The following is a 14,647-nucleotide window of genomic DNA, read 5'->3' on the forward strand; positions in this document are numbered from 1 at the left end:
AACAGGTTCGGGGGCCAATGATTGAGAATATCGGTCCAACGAAGAAGAGTGCCGTTGCAGCAGTGGCAGATAATAATGCTACATTCGCATTGGCAGCTACTGTCGCGTCTACCTGACCAGACCCTCCAAGTCCTGTGAGGGCGTTGTACATCTATACATGAAGTTGTTAGCTATATAATCATGCAGCTCACGGGTATATGCAGGGAAAAGGTAACACTTACGCCTGGACAGCAGAAGCAAATAAAACTGATCAGTAGTACTTGGAACCAAGCATGGCTATAGATGCTCATCCATCTGGACTGTTTTGGGCTGTCGGGCTCTCCGTTTCCCATCTCTCCCATCGTTGGTTCTACAGACAAGGAACCTGCCATGTTTCCCCTCTTGGCTCTCCCCGTTTCACTTGTACCGCCAGATATTGAAACACTGCTACCTCAAGATCAGGGAATCGTAATGATATAAGAAGTGTATAGGTCTCACTGCTATGACGGAGAAAAGGGAGGGTGCAGTGTTTTATACAACACACCAAAGGATTAGGCTGTATTAATAGCGCTTCTCCAGGTTATGGGGAAGCTTTCATCATTGCTTTTTGGTGCAGCAGAAGGTTGTATCCAACTGCAACATTCTGACATGGGGTAATCCTGGGTTGTAAGACATCCTTTATATAAATCCTCGGTATAAGGCCCGATCGCTGAAGGATCCATCAACAAGTTGCTGAGCTGTCACCCCGATGCAATGATCATATATGGCTACTGGCTTGAGACCTGAAACGCACGGCTGCAAGAGTATCAGCTTCTGAGCCACGGACTGGTCGGTGGATCAATGTCGCATTTCAGCTGTACAAAAGATGTCGGGCGATCAAAATCCGAAGTGGTACGCCCCTCGTATTTATTGACATGCCATCGTATCCCTCCACAAAAGGTAGAGGTTTCTTCGACTCAACTCCCAGGAGCTTTCTTTCCAGATACCGTCGAGATACTTCGATGTCATTGTCAAAGAAAGAATATGTTTCCTGGCTTTCTTTCTACTTGGGAGGTTGGAGCGACGTCCCGAAATTCCCTTTTGGGCGAAACTTGTAGTAGCTAGTCACGTGTGGTATTGTTATTTACCAACATCTTACACTGTATTTTATACCTTCAATATCAGAATTAAAGGAAAATGAACAAGGAGTCTTTTGGAGTACTTCTACGGGATAGATTTGACGAGCCTAAGAATGTGGTTACTCTGACGGCTTTGTGCATTGTCTAGCCAAGGTGTTATGTGAAGAGCCTTGAACTGGCGATCCTTCGGAAGGATGCAGCGTTGGGATGTCTTGACTCAGGCCACAACGCGGATGCTACTGCAACCACACGAGCAGCCATACAGCATCCAAAGACTCTTGGACCAGTATCTACCGTGGCTGTCAAACATGGAGCACCTCGTACCTAGAGCTTATCTCGTGAAAAGCCTTGCAGTGGGTCGCCTTGCCTGGAATACCACAAAGAACTACCTATTTTCGCCTTACCATGCAACTCGCCTCCCTGTCTCTTCATGAAGACCTCCATACCAGGTACACAATCATCGACGAATACATAAAATTTCGAATACGGTGGGTGTGAAGGGGTACACAAACGAATCTGTTTAGAGACATGATATGATGGGTTCGTTTATCGATCTGTCAACCCTGCAGACCGAAGGATTGAATCCTCGAACAACAAACATCGACAAAGTCTCAACCCTTGAACTATGTCGCCTGATCAATGATGAAGACGCTACAGTTCCGGGAGCGATTGTTCCTTGCCTGCCGCGCATAGCTGATGCCATCGATGCGTTGGCTCCTCGAGTATCTCGCGGTGGACGCGTTGTATATGTTGGCGCTGGTACAAGTGGAAGGTGAGGTCCCCTCGCTATGATACCTCCGTTCTTTTTTGTGTGGGATCCAGCCTATCTAATCTCGGTTTTTTACCCCAATATGGTAGACTTGGGGTAATTGATGCATCAGAGATACCTCCCACATTCTCTGCCCCATCTGGCCAGTTCGTTGCGCTGATGGCTGGCGGAGATGCGGCAATGCGTAAGGCGCAAGAAGGGGCCGAAGATGACGATGCTGCTGGTAGTCGCGACTTGGAGCCGCTGGAACTGGATCCTGATCTCGACACGCTGATTGGGATTGCTGCCTCAGGCCGTACTCCTTATGTGCTATCTTGCCTAGAGTATGCGAAAAAGCTGGGATGTATAACCATTGGGATTTCCTGTTCAGCCCCTTCAGCCATGGGCGCCTCTGGGTTGGTAGACTATATGATTACCCCCGTTACTGGTCCAGAGGTAGTCACAGGTAGTACGAGGATGAAAGCAGGCACAGCCACGAAACTCGCGTTGAACATGCTAAGCACCGGTGTCATGATTAAAATTGGTAAAACATATGGAAATATGGTATGCCAATGCACCGTATATTCATGTTATTCGTGATCGCTTTCTAATTTCATATAGATGGTTGATGTTAAAACATCTAACCTAAAACTTCAGCAACGCTCAAGGAATATTATCCGGAAACTCAGCGGCTCATCCTGCCCATCTACAGATACAGAGATAGATGACCTACTTTGTCGGTGTGATGGCAGTGTCAAACTTGCCCTGGCTACCCTTGCACTAAGTTCAACTCCCGAATATGCACGAAGAAAGCTGGAAGCCTCTAGCGGCAAATTGTCTGCTATCATGAGAGCCGACGCAAACCCAGCGCATAGTCTAAATGCCATTGGACATTCCAATTCTGTGCACCTGTCTATGGCGGAACCGAATGACGTACCCTACTCATTTGTTCTATACGTGGACGGGGGAGGGACAAAGTGCCGTGCAATGATTGTTCGAACTCACTTAGAGAGGGGTGTAGGTGAAGCAGGGCCATGCAATGTGTAAGTGGGAAGGAATACGAACATTACAGGGATAACGAAACCTCACACCCTCTTTCATAGATCCGATACGTCCCTGGATTCCGCGATAGCTGAAATTAAACTTGCCGTACAGCGGGCTCTTGACATGTTTTCACCAAGGGGGCATGAGGACGATCCACGCCTAAGCTTGGACAATGTTAAATTCAAAGCAATTTGGATCGGGCTTGCTGGATATGATAGGCCGCAAATGAGAGCTCAACTCGACCCAGCCCTGTTTTCTATATTTCGACTGACCAAGGACGGAGTCTTTAAGATATCTAATGACATCCAAGTGCTGGAATCGGGCTCAGACTTACTTCTTGGAGAAGTCTCATCGACTTCTAAACCGTCCGTCAAGATTATTCTCGTTGCCGGAACTGGTAGTGTTGCAGTACGGTATACCCGTAACAAGTTGACTGGTGAATTCATCCAGGACGGGAAATCAGGCGGATGGGGCCATTTACTCGGCGATGATGGTTCAGGGTACGACTTGGGTCGAGAAGCCATTCGCTCTACGCTCTATTCTCTGGATAATTTACGGTTTTCTACCAATAATCAGCTTTCTGCGGAGGAAGCTTACAAGAAATTGAGCCCGCTCTCTCAAAGAGTTCTTGACCATTTTGGTATCTCCAAGCATATGAATGATTATGACTTGGTCAGTGCAATCTTAACTGATCCTTGCTCAAATGGCTCAAATGGCAGCCCCAAAAACAAAATTGCCAGCGTTGCAAGGGTCGTTTTAGAGGTGTATAATCCTCAGCCACTTCGTGGGATGCCACTCGACACCACTTGCGCAAGAGATAGCGATGCGAAAGAAATAATTGCCCATGGTATTAGGGGTTTGATTCGTATCTTGAGGCCACTTCTAACGCCACCCGTGGGCCGGGAGTCTGGTATAGTTTTGAGTGGTGGTTTATTGGGAAATGAAAACGGCGCATACTGCGCAGAATTAATATCTGAATTGAAAAGACTGGGAATTCCGTGCCGAACCTCCATGCACCTTCAGACTGTCACAGATCCTTGCAGACTCGGGGTAGACATATTGGCGCGTCGATACCTAAATTTATCATAGTATAAACCTGTTAATGTATGTAGTATACTACTTAGACCTTGATAATACTCTGTCAACCAAGTTCATCGTGAATATCAAGCCCCTCCAAATCCAATATTTGGGAGATCGATGAAATCATGTGCTAGGATCGTGCTAAACTAGAGACGTCTGGGATACAACGCACATGGAAAGGCGGTGCCTTGGTTGGGTTGCTGGATTTTACAGACTACACAGCCAGTTTCATACTCGACACGGAAATAGCAAGGTAACTATACCTCAAAATATATTAAGGGCTATATAGTTTTCTTAGACTAATCCAGGTTCACCTGCAAGCCAAAATCCCATAACACATCAATCGGAAGGAAAACCGTAGACATTTTAGTCTATTTCCCATGCGAGTGATCATACACTGTTCCATAAAAACGTCCCGATGGCATATTGTCTTGCCTGCAATGAGCATCGATCGCTTTCTAAACTTCCCCTTAGCAAATATCCTGAAGGGCTGCACGGAAACGCCAGTTGAACATACCACGTAAGTTTTGGCCAGGTAAGCGAGGCCTTGAAAGTAGCCTCATCTTTAGCTCCATCATAGGCAAACTTGTTGTTGTTGCGTTTGGTCAGAGCCCTGAGCTCGGCTTCATTCTCGGGTCTGTTGAAGCTGACTTTGTTGTTGATTGGAACCCTGGGGCCGGCCACTTTCTTAGGTCCATCGAAGGCGAGTTTGTTGTTGCGCTTGCAGAGATCCTCACCCCCCGAGGCCAGAGCCCTTGGGATTAAAGGAGCAGCAGCAGCAAGGGCAGCGAGGGTGGTGAACGCAAGGAGGAAATGCATAGTGACCGGTTGGACAGTTAGATGTGAGGGAGAATGTGAGCTTGGAAGATATTTTTCTGTTTCTGTAGACCTTACTTTAACGAATGTTACAGAATAGTAGGGGTATTTATGTATTCCTGCTTGGGCCCTCTAGTCATCCATCTCTACTTGATCTGAACAGTAAGACCTGTATCACATACTATGGATCAAATGTATTCTTGAATTCTTCAGCCGGTTTAGGAACTGATGGGCTTCCGCGTTTGTTATCCCGTTGGTATATGAGACAAGTCTCCTCCATTGCGCTGCAGGACATCCACCACCAGATGAGCACCACACTCCAGGATAGATACATAAGGGATATATCATAATAATGCCGATGGGAAAGACACAGGTTTCTCCTGCAAAACAAACTCTATGACGTTTAACTGTCGTTTGCTCTATCAATGATAGCAGTGGAGTGTGATACAGCAAATTCGCTGTACTATAACCCTATACAAATCTTGATTTCTGTACTCCACGGCCCTACCACCTAGAGCTGCATGTTACTGATAGCCACTGGATGATTGCAGCTGCAGCAAGGAGCGGAATTTCCCCGGAAGGAGCTTGCATTAATTCGTGATTGTGCCCTGAGTTGAGAGTACCCTCTCTTTCTGGTGGATATATCCTACACTATTCTTGTAGCTGACTGTGATGTATTCGCTATTTCATAGCCATGGATTCCCATTACTCGCCCATTCGCTCAACCGAAAGCCAGGACGAAAAATTCTGTGAAGAAGAAAAGAGACCGCAGAAGTCTCGACTTCGATTGACTCTTCATCCTGACGCAGAAAAGAGAATTCCCCGGCACTGGCTCTACCTGTGGGCACTTTTCAACATGATATTCAGCCTGGCTCTTCTGACCGCTGCTATATCATTCGCACAAACAACATGGTTGATTGATAAGCCTATGCCTGTATATTGTGAGTATTCCAAGGGCTGATGCGGGCAAACGCTGACAGTATCATGAAGCACCTGTGCGCGAGGATGGCGCTGAGCGATATATCAATACACACTACCAGCCCAATAAAATATTCCAGTCTCCTCCGTCAGATGAGGTAGACGAGGCTTGGGATGGATGGCTCCGAGGTGAGAAGCTCGTGTGGTAAATCTCAGAGAACAAAAAAAGGCAGTACGAAGACTGATTGTTTTCCAATCAAGAAAATGATCGCATATTCAAGTTTCCCAAAGAGAAAGCGAAAGAGGTCAAACTGCCCGAGGCAGTTGAGCTCTACAACGACCCAGGATATGGCGCTTATAAATTGGGTGTTCATCATCAAATGCATTGCCTAAATGTGATTCGAAAGGCGCTGTATCCAGACCGATATCATTCAGACAAGCCTCAATATAGAATTCTGCAGCACACGGGTAAGTCAGAGTTATAATTATTCCTAGCAGCCTGTTGTGCTTACAGATGTCAAGATCATTGCTTTGACACGCTTCGACAAGCCATCCTCTGTCATGAAGACATATCAGTTGTGTACTGGTGGAACCATAATTACACGTATATTGATGAGGCTGGACATCGACAATATTCGGAAGAATATCTGCACAGGACGCCTGAGGAGCGCCTCACTGGAGCCTTTGTTACGTGGGATAGCCAGCTTCAGTGCCGTGATATGGATGCTATCAATGCATGGACGAAGATGAATCAGGTTGACGATAATAAATACGGAGGGCCACCGTTGGTTTAATCCTGTGCAACGTAGTCAAATTTCGAAGACTAGCAGTTTTTAGCTACCATTTGGATCGGGCCGACTTCCACCGAGTTTAGTTACATCTAGTTGAGGTTCCGGTAATAGTTTTCTAGGGGTTAGTGGCCAGCTCTCTGTATATCGCCCTTCTTGTCAAATCTGCTCTACCGATTCGTGTTAATCCTGCGTTACTTGCTATCACGTCTCAGATAGCTTCACATTAATTAAGAAATTAAAAATAGACCACGATAAGCTAGTTCGAAACCATGGGATATTTGACAAAACCGAGCTTACGGACTAACAGTCGAAGCATACAAATATCATCCCAAGAAACTTCTCCATCCTTTTTTCTGTCGCTCTTCCTCCTTCAGACGGGCTTTCTCCTCTGCCACCCCTTCCGCATGACGCGTCATGTACTTGAACATCATGTCACTATCTCTTTTGCCCAGCTCTTTTTCATCCATCAACCCCTTACCGCCATCTGGAAGGGTGTCAGGATCCGATTTCCCATCATACTTGGACGTAGGCACATTGCTCCCCGCTCCTATAAGCTGGATAAGAGCGTTACATTTCTCCATCAGCCAGTTGCGATTGTCCATACCATCCCTCCAGTGTGATGGAAGAGAGTTATACCCTAACCAACTGCCGAGGAGGGCGCCTGCGGCACATGCATTGGTGTCTGCATCGCCAGCTTCATAGGTGAGCTCCGTGATTATATTTTCGAAAATGGCCGAGTTAGGTAGCGCAGCAGGGGATCCGACTCCAGGGTTATTGCTATAAGGCGATTGCTGCATGCCCATTCGAAGACTTAATATGGCCGATCCCAAACATTTATACACGTATCCAATCTTGGATGAATCATCGAGTTGTAGATCCGCAAATGTCTTTGCATATGCGTGCTTGTCGAACTCTTCCTTATCAAGGAACTCCCGAACGTCAGGTTCTGATGTTTCGCCTTCGTTCTGTTCAGGTTCTCCATCCTTAGCGAGTCGAACATCTCGAATCCATGCATCGACCCATTTATACGCGCTCTCTAAGAGAATGTCCAGGTCTTTTTCATCCAAAATTTCCCCTCTCAAAATGCCGCGGATTAAGCCAGTAGATATGCAACAGGACACCACACATCTTGGATCCGCGTGGGTGATCAGGGAAAAGTCTGTGGCGGTCTGAAAGGTTTCTTCCATATTTGAGGAAAGGCATATAACGCCAAGTGGATGTGTTCGCATCAAGGATCCATTCGGTGCTATATTTCTACCAGACTTAACCCAGTATTGATGCGCTTTAAGGATGGGATCGCTTAGGTATTGCTTATCCAGAACAATCTACAAAATAAATGTCAGTAAAGGTAAAACCATACATAAGAACACTGTAGTGTTTATCTACATTGCTTCTACGGTGAGATCAAATTTGAGCAATACTTACCGAACCAACTGTCTTTCCTAAGCCACAGGGAGGCCTGCCCAAGGCCCTTAATCCCTGCTCCACCCAGATCTTTAAACGCCCTGCAAGGTCTGTGACAGAAAGTTCTTCGCCGTTGTGGTGTAGGTACGAAAGCAATATCAACAGTGCGTGGTCTGTATCATCCGTCCATGCTTTCTAGAGTAACATAAGGCAAAATCGATGATATCAGCATTCTGACCTAGGCCATAAATGATTCCCGATAATATTACTATAATAAAAAACGCCAGGAAGTAAAACTTACAGCTTCAAACTTATCTAGTTATTGGTATCTTGGTTAGCATATCCTAGCCTCTGAGCCGAAATTGCTGGTATAGATGCATGATACAAAGGTAACTTACTTCGATGACCATCATTCCGGAATTTCGTAACTGGATCCACCAGCTGGAATTTCCCCCCAGGGTATGCATCACAGGCAATCTTCTTAGATAAAAATTCTGTCCTCATGAATTAGCCTCGGTAACATTACCCTTGACAATGCAACATCTCAATGCACCAGGGTTTGGCCTGACAAACCAGTGTATAAACCAATACAGTCGCCTAATGCAGATCCAAAGATGCCTCCGCGTATCTTATCTTGCACCGTTGCCTTGACGAAGGGGTGAAGAGATATGAAATCTGCATCAGTAGCATGATAGGGGCGGGTCTCCGGTTTAGTTTCTCCATGGGCCGCCATGATGGATATGGTCACAAAAAAGGATACCTGGAAGAAGAGACGATGCTTGCTGTAATGTATTCCCTTCTCTTCCTTTTCTCACCGTAGTTGTCACTTGATATGTGAAGCTGCTGCCTGGACCAAGTGAACTGAGCCCCGACGCCAAGCCCCACAGCGGGAAGATAAGCTTAATTAGCCTATAGGAGCCGAATCGAGGTTAGTTAATTCCATAAGTCCGGATAAGCATAAACCTTTACCCGTGATGTTGTACGGAATGTTGCTCACCAATTCTTCAGTGATTTATATAATAGACCAATATAGTGGTGTTTCTCAGCGTCGGTGTGATTCCATTCTGCATTGGTTCTGCCAGCTCGACGCATGCCGCAAGGGTTTCATGGTTTCTGCATATTGGTGCCTGTGTACCTTCTGTTGTACTCGGGCAACATTATGCTGGAGGGGATAACGGTTAGGCCCTCGCCCTATCAGAATGCTACCTCAAGGTCGCCTCTCAAAAACCTGCAAGTATGATAGTTGGTGAGCCAGACCTGATTGAGCTGCCGTCGCTTGACTCCTTTCGAGTTTCTCAGCAAGTTGCTTGCGCGGGAGACGTGGTGAATAAGTCTAGCACTTTTTGCCGGAGACTTTTAACATAAACACTCTGATCTGACACACAGTTTTATGTGCTCTAGGGCCTAAGGTTCAGGTCACTCTAGCGCTTCTATCTCTGATATATTGGGAGACGGTGGGCCCCGAACAGGACTGCTCGGAGTGCATACTGACCGTTAACTAAAATAAGGTGAAAGTCCAGGAATGGTTGGAAAGTCACCTTTGTTTTGTCGCCGCAACGCGCTACCATGGCTTCTATCCAGCAGTCAGCGGCGAGCCTCATCCGCGTCTAAGGAAACAAATCGCCTATTCCGGGATTTCTGCGCTGGCCCCATAGATCCCTCATAAAATACTCTTCAACCTGGAAAAGACGGGCATTGTGAAAGTTACGAGCCAGCCGCTGCAGTCTAACTCGCAAGTAGCGTCTGTACGGAGTAAATCTCCTCGGATTCGTCTTGGGCCTCATCCAAAACCTCCTTGCTTGGTTTATAATCTGGATTCAAGTCTACTCCGAATCAATCACGAGGAACGCATTTCTCAAGATACCTTCAAGTGACACGTCAGACTCCAGATGCACGCCTTGAGACCTTCCATGGGAAGTACTTTGTCTGATATCAATAGCTTGATGTCAACTTTGCCTCGCCTCAGAGTAAGAATAGAGTGTACCGATTATATAATACTAAAGATCACATGACCACGCGTTTCTTTTTTATATCGCGACTAAACTAGAGATCAACCTCGTTAGCTTATTGCCGCCAGCGCATCACACACCATCACCATGAAACGAACACCTAGAGCGCGAGATGAAAAGGTGCTAAATATAGCAAGATGCACTGGCAGCTGAGATGTCAGATGAAGGCCCAAAAACATGCCGAGGACACGGAACAGTACGGAAAATACGAAATCCAAGAACGGCCCAAGTGCAAAAGGGGGCAAAAGGTCGAGACAAATACGAGCCTTAACTTTGAGTGCTCCCAATAGCACGGCCCTGTCTCCCGCATGCGGAGCCTCTAGCTCGTATTGAACAAAGCCTCCTTTTTATTTTTTTAAGCCCCAATGGGATAACACCCACCGAAGAGGAAATCGCTGTTGAAATTAGGATAACCAAAGGATAAGCAGAGCCTAAGCTTCTTCAAGGCATAGCGTGCTGTTAGGGCGCGCTTTTATGGGATAAGCTGCTCATTAACTGGTCGCAGATCACCTGGGCGCGGTATGGCCTCAGGGGGGTTGAGGCTATGTTGCCCAAATATATAAAAGCTAGAGCGTGACGCGATCGCTCACCGATTGGGAGAAAGTTACATACTCGCGAGAAGGCACATTCGCTAGGACCTTGGCCTTACCCTCGGGAGTTATATATACCAAGACTGTCTGTGTGTGTCATCTGCGATTCTGATACTTTATCCCTGCCTTTGAACTGTTCCAGTGGCTTTTTTTTCTACCTCCGTCAAGAGCCAGGTAGAATCGCCCTTTCTCCTTTGTTAAAACTTCTTCTGTGATATCTGGCATGGCTCCCAAAGGTGGAAAAGGAGGAGGTGGTGGTAGTCGCGGTGGTAGCGGTGGTCACCGTGGTAGCAGCATTTCGAGCCATTGTCGTTCCGGCGCGTTTGAGGATGGGGCCATCGTCGCTTCTATGGTGTTTTTGTCTATCTTTCTGTTCGTGTTCCTCTGGATGAGCTGCATTACTTCGTCAAAGTCGAAGGCAATGAAAACGAGAGGTCAACGCAAATCAAAATCGCTGTGGTGTGCATTGACATTATCATTAACGTTGGTTATCGGGTAAGCCTTTTAAATCCTATGCGCCTGGCTCAAACTTCAGATATGCGACCATAGACAATTGACTAATGCCATACAACGTTTATAGTGCTACTATACTCTTCATTGCTACAACAGTCATGCGCGAGTGCGGGAATACTGGTAGCTATGAGACACTCACGATAATCCGAACCTGGTTCAGGAACTGGGGCGCTCTCCTCCTTATTGGCGTCATCATGGTGCCGCTCTGCAAACATCTGCACCAGTTGGCTGGAAAGGTTCTTGGGCGAATTATCGCAGTCGGCCATTTTGTTGTCATGATTATCATGGCAATCCTTCTCCTCTGTTACCTGGGCTTGCAAACTAGTCTTTCGAGCATTAATGCGAGCTATAGAGTACTCGGCTCTCTGTCCAAAGTGACCATTGGGCTTGGTGCCACCTACAGTATAGTCACCGTGATTGGAACAGGTCTAGCGTCAGTTAGCATACTCCTCGCTACCATTCGAAGCTCCCAGATTCAGAATTCTGTAAGTCTAATCGCTCTCCAAATACTCCTTCTTTGCGGCAATTTCATGCCAGCTAACATGATATACTCAGTGGGCGAAGAAATGGATCTTCCTCGTGATCATTTTTCCCGTCGCATTGACGTTCTTTGATTTGGTTTATAATTTCCATTTCTACGTCAGGGGAGAAACATACACTACGATAGCCTTCGCCGTATTCACGTTCCTCTGGAACCTGTTCTATGCCCTGTCATATCTTGCCGTTCTGTACATTGTGTCTGAGGGATCATTGGCCCCAGCTGCGCAACCCGGCCCAGCAGCTCAGCACGATCCTACGAAGGGCGTCTACGCACCGGTTCAGGGTACCGCCCAGCAGCCGTTCGAAAACGTAAACACAGCTTACAATAGCCCGATGCAGCAAACTCAGCAACCACCGCAGATACAGCTGAACAATATGCAAACTCCACCACCCATGAGCCAACCAGGATTCGAACCAACGAGGAACGATTTCGTTCAACCTCCTGCACCCCCGCAGCAATACTATGACCCTGTTAAGGGAGAGGCCCATCAGTCTCTCCTGCAAGGTCCGTCATATGAGCAACCAGCGCCACAATACCAGAATTACGCCCAGCCACCTGTGCCACAACCCTACAGATAAATAGTGGACGAGATTACGAGTGAGAATCCGAGGCCTAATGGGGGTGGTTACTCGGATGATTGCCGGTCAGCAGTCAATCGCACGAAAATGAACTACATTGAGATACGAAGCGCGTGCAGACTTGATTGAGGTCTTAGCAGAGAAGGCGATGCAAAGACCTGGCGTGGCGGATATGATAATGTCTTTGGAAAAAGCTATTGCCCAAGTCTTATTCTTCTGTTTTCCACATGATGCCGCCGCGGATACCCTATAATGATACCCCATGTTTTGTAACAATCTATTTACTACTATTATTAATCTTAACGTTTAATACCATATTTATGCTACATTATGTCTTCGAAACTCTTTTTGAATCCATGACGCTTGAGCGTTTGAAGTAAGATGGTTCCATGGTTAGCTTAAATATCGGTGCATAACGATGCTGCTAGAGGGCAGCAATGGACGGTATGTTAGATATTGAGATATGTGCCATCGTCTTTTGTATCATCAATCCATTCAATCAAAGGGTAATCGGGTTAATAATACATTTGGAAACGAAAAGGGGGTAAACCCAGATCAACATGCTTTTATATAAGATAAAATAGACGAATGATTTAACACAAGTTACAGAGAAGTGAATAGTATAAGGAGAAAAAGGAAAGGGAGAGTAATAAATTATCCTCTTCTACCCTTCTTCTTCCTCTGCCCACTAGAAGAACGTCCTACTTCTTCGACCGTCTCCTGAGCATTCTCTTCCTCTTCAAACTGCTCGGCCGAATCGGACGCGGACGAAGTAGAGGTCGAACCAATGACACGTCCAACAGTGCTATTGTAGATCCACATGGGAAGTCGGCAGACCATGGTATCCTGAATAGTAGGCTTTGGGATCTCGTCGACGTCGAGGAGGAATTCTTCCTTGACGCCATCTTCATTCTCTTCAACCAGGTATACGTCGCCAGAAGAATCAACCAGGAGGACCTTGCCGTTCTCAGCAATCACCCTCTTCCTGTTTCTAGTCTCGACGCCAACAGGGGTCGCAGTACCAGTTTCAGGGCCAGAGGAGTCTTCGCGTACAGCAGCGGGTTTGGGAGCCTTGGCAGCCTTGACGGGCTTCTTTCCTTCCTTGCGACTATCCCTCTCCATCATGCGTTTCTGTCGTCTGTTCACGGGCATGGCGGCGGCAGCGGCGGCGGCCTCTTCGGTGGTATTCTCAGCAGCAGGGGCACTGGTAGATGCGCCGGAGGCAGTGGCAGTCTCACCCAGGCCAGAGATACCTGGAATACTAAAGTCATCACCCCACGCGGCACGGCGAGCATGCTTGACATATCGTTCCACGAATGCTCTCTGTCGTTTCCAGCTCAGCGTGAGGGCAGCGTAATGTCCAGCTCCACCGAAGACAAGGAACAGTCCGAACAACACGCTAACCAAGCCAGGACGGAAGCGGTTATAATAGTATCCAGTACCCTTCCACGCGGGAAATCCGTTGTTCAAGAAGTGATCGTATCGTTCACGGCTCGGGCCCTTGAGGATATCGGCAATCAGACCAAGACGAGCGAACTGTTCGGTGGCCCGTTTGTGGGCCTTCTCGATCTCGCGGTCCGTAGGGCCCTTGGAGACGTGAACTCCAGGCTTAGCACCTGGTTTGGCCTTGCGAGGACGAGCGTAGTTGGCGATGAAGGCACGCTTGACCTTGTCCGGATGCAATTGCTTGGATTTTTTGCGGTAGGCCTTGACGAGCTCACTTTGGCCGACATTGGGCTTGACGCCGAGGAAATCTGATCGACTCAGTTAATATATAGCCAATTGAGTGCCGATGGGACGGGGCTCAGGACATACCGTAGAAGGTCACATTGAGGCCCTGGGTGGCGTGGAGTTCATCTCGAAGACGAAATATCTCATGATCTAAGTCGGGCAAAGAGCTTCGTTAGAGCAGGCAAGCCTATCAATCCACGTCTCGAAGAGATATCTACCTTCTTTGGACCACGCAGCAACGAGGCCAACAAGCAGCAAAGCAAAAGCGAGCAACCGCAGGGGATCAAAGTGCCTCATATTGGGCGTACCCGCAGCTCTGCGTTGCTTTTCCTTCTTGATATCCCTGACTCTGGCGCTCTCGTGTCGCCTGGTGTCTGACAGGAGCCGTTACCAAAGGATTGACGGCACGTCGAAGCCTTTCACTGATTCTTCGTAGTTTACATGGAAGTCGTTGCCAAAGTCGAAGTCGCAAAGTTGCAAGGTGGTTTATATGTGTGTTGTCAGGTGCTGTAATATTACCCATGCTTACCCTGTTAAGTGTGGACTTGGCGTGGTAATCTATGTATCATCACGTAACACCCCCAGCGAGACATCTACGTAGCAGTCATCTTAAAGATAGATAATAGTAGACATTATAAATGCATAGATCCAATATGTCTAGATGAATGGAGGATTGTGAAATATAGAACCTCACTCTTATAGAATATACATCAGTCAGGATCTCGAAGAAATAGATAGGAGATAGGAAGTTCTTAAGATTCCCTGGCTTTAGATCTAGCAGAGTATT

At 47.1% G+C, this 14,647-nt stretch overlaps 5 protein-coding genes across 5 annotated transcripts; 2 read left to right on the forward strand and 3 right to left on the reverse strand.

The window, feature by feature from the left end:
- Positions 1-1,630: 1,630 nt before the first annotated feature.
- On the forward strand, positions 1,631-3,833 carry GIQ15_04450 (N-acetylmuramic acid 6-phosphate etherase; the record flags this gene model as incomplete). Its single annotated transcript, XM_033551867.1, has 5 exons — positions 1,631-1,856; positions 1,979-2,301; positions 2,467-2,888; positions 2,949-3,561; positions 3,744-3,833. The coding sequence occupies 5 exons, from the start codon at positions 1,631-1,633 to the stop codon at positions 3,831-3,833; spliced, it is 1,674 nt and encodes a 557-aa protein (XP_033405597.1).
- A 350-nt stretch (positions 3,834-4,183) lies between these two features.
- Positions 4,184-4,788, reverse strand: GIQ15_04451 (uncharacterized protein; the record flags this gene model as incomplete). The annotated part of the gene is made up of 2 exons (XM_033551868.1): positions 4,184-4,226; positions 4,487-4,788. The coding sequence occupies 2 exons, from the start codon at positions 4,786-4,788 to the stop codon at positions 4,184-4,186; spliced, it is 345 nt and encodes a 114-aa protein (XP_033405598.1).
- Positions 4,789-6,817: 2,029 nt separating this feature from the next.
- On the reverse strand, positions 6,818-7,681 carry GIQ15_04452 (uncharacterized protein; the record flags this gene model as incomplete). The annotated part of the gene is made up of 1 exon (XM_033551869.1): positions 6,818-7,681. One exon carries the CDS (start codon positions 7,679-7,681, stop codon positions 6,818-6,820), a length of 864 nt encoding a protein of 287 aa, XP_033405599.1.
- A 3,039-nt stretch (positions 7,682-10,720) lies between these two features.
- On the forward strand, positions 10,721-12,129 carry GIQ15_04453 (uncharacterized protein; the record flags this gene model as incomplete). Its single annotated transcript, XM_033551870.1, has 3 exons — positions 10,721-10,992; positions 11,078-11,495; positions 11,566-12,129. 3 exons carry the CDS (start codon positions 10,721-10,723, stop codon positions 12,127-12,129), a joined length of 1,254 nt encoding a protein of 417 aa, XP_033405600.1.
- Positions 12,130-12,783: 654 nt separating this feature from the next.
- On the reverse strand, positions 12,784-14,157 carry GIQ15_04454 (uncharacterized protein; the record flags this gene model as incomplete). The annotated part of the gene is made up of 3 exons (XM_033551871.1): positions 12,784-13,883; positions 13,945-14,010; positions 14,079-14,157. The coding sequence occupies 3 exons, from the start codon at positions 14,155-14,157 to the stop codon at positions 12,784-12,786; spliced, it is 1,245 nt and encodes a 414-aa protein (XP_033405601.1).
- Positions 14,158-14,647: the final 490 nt, after the last annotated feature.

The sequence above is a fragment of the Arthroderma uncinatum genome (assembly GCF_011692745.1).
Source record: "Arthroderma uncinatum strain CBS 119779 chromosome Unknown scaffold3, whole genome shotgun sequence".
NCBI lineage: Eukaryota > Fungi > Ascomycota > Eurotiomycetes > Onygenales > Arthrodermataceae > Arthroderma > Arthroderma uncinatum.